Raw genomic sequence first — 3,774 nt, 5'->3', positions numbered from 1 at the left:
GCTGAGCCCATGGTTGAATAATAATAACAACATATCAGAAACTTAACAGTAGTAATTACTAACAGCAATGGCTGGTGCAGCCCCATCTTTGCTTATCCTCCACCCCCGGTTCACCCGACTCGCCACCACTCTCCGCCCATTCACCTTAATCCACCACCACCACAGTCAACGCCACTTCTCTTCAACAACCATTCCTGACAGTTTCAATGTCCCTCGTGCCGGACGAACCAATTCAGTCGCCTCACCGCCCCTCGATTACGCCCAAAAGATAGACGTCAATCCTCCCAAAGGCACTCGTGATTTCCCGCCGGAAGAAATGCGACTCCGAAATTGGCTTTTTAACCATTTCAGAGAGGTTAGGGTTTATAGTTAATTATAATAATAATGTTATTATTATTATACGGAAGTTTATTACTTTATAATTATAACTTATAGTTTGTTGAATGTTAGGTTTCGGAATTGTTTGGATTTGAAGAGGTGGATTATCCAGTGTTGGAATCAGAAGCCCTCTATATAAGAAAAGCCGGAGAGGAAATAAAAGACCAGGTATACTTTAAATAATATTACTAATTATTAATTCATGATCATTCAGATTGAAAAAGATTTGTGTTTATGAGTTATATTTCAACTTACAGCTTTACTGTTTTGAGGATAAAGGAAACCGGCGGGTGGCGTTGAGGCCCGAGCTTACGCCTTCTCTAGCTAGACTTGTTATACAGAAAGGGTACTCTCGAATTAAGTGGTTTATTTGTTTGATATATTGTTTGTTTGGTGTACTTATATTTGTTTATTGTGCAGGAAATCTGTACCGCTTCCGATAAAGTGGTTTGCGATTGGACAATGTTGGCGTTACGAGAGGATGACTAGGGGGCGGAGGCGGGAACACTACCAATGGAACATGGATATTATTGGTGTGCCTGATGTAACTGTATGTTGTTATCACTTTATTTTGCTTTTTCATCTGTCTTTGGCTCTATATGTCTTGTTTCTTGCCTTATTAATGGGCAGGTTGGGTGACGTGTCAGAACGGGTTAGGGTCAAAACCAGTTATGGGCAATATGAGTTTCGGTGAATGGGTTGTTCTAAAAAGAGTATTAATTTTGTTCAGGTCAAAACAGGTTGTTCCAAAACCGGGTTATTGGCAAAATGAGTTTGGGTCAAAACCGGTTGTTCTAAAGAGTATCAATTTTGTTCAGGTCAAAGTGGTTTCTGACAAATGGGACTCAGGTTGTTATTTTGATATAGGCTACTGGGTTGGATTGTATATGTTGAATGTAATCATGCACTAATATGTTGGATAATTAGTTTATTTGCTGCAAACAATTGTAGTTTAAGAATCATTCATGTAAATAGCCTTTACATTAATAGAGAATCAGTCATTTAGAATTCCATTTCTACAACCGAGTGAGTGAGTAGCCGAAACAGAAAGGAACTCATTTTGAGTCAATCTGATTATCTGAACTAGCCTAATAGCAATGGTGGACAGCGGCGGCGTCAGTGACAGGCTGCGGTGGTAGGCTGCAATGAGGGTGGTGGTGGTGGTGGCTAAAGTGGTGTCGGTGGAGTCATCAGTGGAGGTGGCAGTGTTGTGGTGCTGATGGAGGTGTTGGCGACGACAAGCAGGTTGTGGAGACAAACAATAGTCATGTGTGGTGTTAACCCATTTGTACTGTTTTAAGTTAGCGAGTTTCTTAAGAATGACCTGTTTTTGCCCGTTCTTAAGAAAGTCAAAGAACCAAAAACAAAAAAATGCCATATGAGTATATGAGGGAAGAATGACTGACGAGATTAAGGTTATGACCCAGTGAAGAATGAGAGACTGAGATGAAAGCTCTGAAGTCTGAACCAATGCTTCAGAAAGTAGAAACCATTTTGATCCGTAAGCTGTTTTGCCCGCATCCATCCTGACTTCCTGACCCGTGGGATTTTTCTTTTCTTGAGTATCAATCCATGTCAAGCCGTTTATATAAACTATTTAATTCCCAAAGTAACCCAATAGACTAAAATAGTCACCCATCTTAACCCAAAACTAGGCATGCAGGTTTATTTTGCTAGGTTGACATAAAACTGGAACAGAAATTGCTAGTAGCTAGATAAATCATGAGGGGGTTGTTATATACTCATGCTTGACCTAGGTTTTACATGTTTGGGGAGGATCTTGAAGGCATTAGTGTGAAGCTTTTGTAGTGGGATATCTTATACTTTTTCTCTTAATGGCGTGGTTAAATGCTCTTCTTTATCGTTTGCTCTTCATACAACTGTTTTTTGTTTTTTGACAGGGAGAAGCTGAGCTAATCTCATCAATTGTTACATTTTTTAAGAGAATCGGGATAACTGCTAAAGATGTTGGCTTCAAGATATCTAGCAGAAAGGTGTCAAATAGTCTTCATTTGGCATGACCTTAACTATTATTTGGCTGTAGTTTTGACTTTTGTTGGACTTTTTTTGTTTATTACACCACAGGTTCTACAGGAAGTGCTAAGTTTGTACTCTGTACCAGAAGCTTCATTTGCCAAAGCTTGCATCATCATAGATAAGGTCAGTGATGCCTATGTATCAACACGTAAATGCAAAACTAGATCCACTTTGTAGGTCTTTGTTTTTAAATGATTTATTTAATGGGAAAAAGATGGGGAAAATACCCATGGAGGAGATCAAGAAAGAGCTGAAGTTGGTTGAGTTATCAAATGATGCTATTGAGGATCTACTGCAAGTTCTTTCCATGAAGTCTTTAACAGAGTTGGAAGGTATTGTTTAATGCTAATTAACTGGCAAGAAAGAAGTTACATCTTTAAGGGGCCTTAAATAACCAAAATGTGTCTGTGTTTCTGTTATTTACAGAGAAACTTGGAGATGCAGGGGAAGCGGTTCGAGAACTGAAACAACTATTTTCACTTGCGGAGAAGTTTGGTTATTCAGAATGGATTCAGTTTGATGCTTCTGTTGTTCGGGGTCTAGCTTATTATACTGGAATTGTATTCGAGGTCAGATTTCTTCACTTCTATATCTTCCAAAAGAAAAATAAAATTGCTCACATATTTTCTTCTTATGTATAGGGATTTGACAGAGAAGGTAAGCTGCGAGCCATTTGTGGTGGTGGACGTTATGATCGTTTACTTTCTACTTTCGGTGGTGATGGCATTCCCGCATGTGGTTTTGGATTTGGCGATGCTGTCATTATTGAGGTCAGTTAAACATGTTTATTTTAACTCTATAAATGTATAAAAAGCTTTTCTTAAATCTCAAGATATTGTAAAAATATATGTAGCTGCTCAAGGAGAGACAACTTTTACCGGAAGTACCATTTGAAGTGGCGAATATTGTTTGTTCACTGGATCCTGATCTTCAAGGTGCAGCTGCAACTGTTGCTACAATTCTTAGAGGAAAGGGTCAGTGTGTTGATTTAGTTTTGGAAAACAAACCACTTAAATGGTAAGTGAATTTATTGTAGTCTTGTAGATTTGGTTTAGTGGTGTATGTAGTATATAGTTTGACATTTCTTTGTGTAATAGGGTGTTCAAGCGTGCAGCGCGAATAAATGCACAAAGATTGATACTTGTAGGAAGGTCTGAATGGGAAAGAGGCATGGTTAATGTTAAGGTCCTCTCAACTGGGGAGCAAAAAGAGGTTAATCTTGATGAGTTACAGTAATCAGTCACATGGAGACAATTTCATAGATAGCTTTGTAGCCAATACATGTTGTTTTTTGATCATCTTTAGCCCTTGATTACACTCGCCTTCATCAAATTCTAATGTGTATCAGTTCATTCTTTT

At 38.6% G+C, this 3,774-nt stretch overlaps 1 protein-coding gene across 1 annotated transcript; it reads left to right on the top strand.

Moving 5' to 3' along the window:
• LOC143544120 (histidine--tRNA ligase, chloroplastic/mitochondrial-like) lies at nt 1-3,774 on the top strand. Its single transcript, XM_077036273.1, has 11 exons — nt 1-355; nt 451-546; nt 636-724; nt 799-928; nt 2,280-2,372; nt 2,464-2,538; nt 2,630-2,747; nt 2,842-2,984; nt 3,057-3,185; nt 3,269-3,432; nt 3,513-3,774. Exons 1-11 carry the CDS (start codon nt 68-70, stop codon nt 3,649-3,651), a joined length of 1,464 nt encoding a protein of 487 aa, XP_076892388.1. The 5' UTR covers nt 1-67; the 3' UTR covers nt 3,652-3,774.

This window comes from Bidens hawaiensis, unplaced genomic scaffold (assembly GCF_021521415.1).
Source record: "Bidens hawaiensis isolate Kalapana, Puna unplaced genomic scaffold, B.hawaiensis_p1.1 tig00013428_1, whole genome shotgun sequence".
NCBI lineage: Eukaryota > Viridiplantae > Streptophyta > Magnoliopsida > Asterales > Asteraceae > Bidens > Bidens hawaiensis.
Note: the sequence above shows the minus strand (reverse complement) of the source record. Positions and strands in the feature narration are given on the sequence as shown.

Bases quoted from the DNA above. Each gene is read 5' to 3' on its own strand.
- LOC143544120 (XM_077036273.1), top strand. From the start codon at position 68: ATGGCTGGTGCAGCCCCATCTTTGCTTATCCTCCACCCCCGGTTCACC. The intron at 2,373-2,463 runs GTGTCAAATAGT...ATTACACCACAG, and splicing joins TCAAGATATCTAGCAGAAAG to GTTCTACAGGAAGTGCTAAG. The intron at 2,539-2,629 runs GTCAGTGATGCC...AATGGGAAAAAG, and splicing joins CTTGCATCATCATAGATAAG to ATGGGGAAAATACCCATGGA.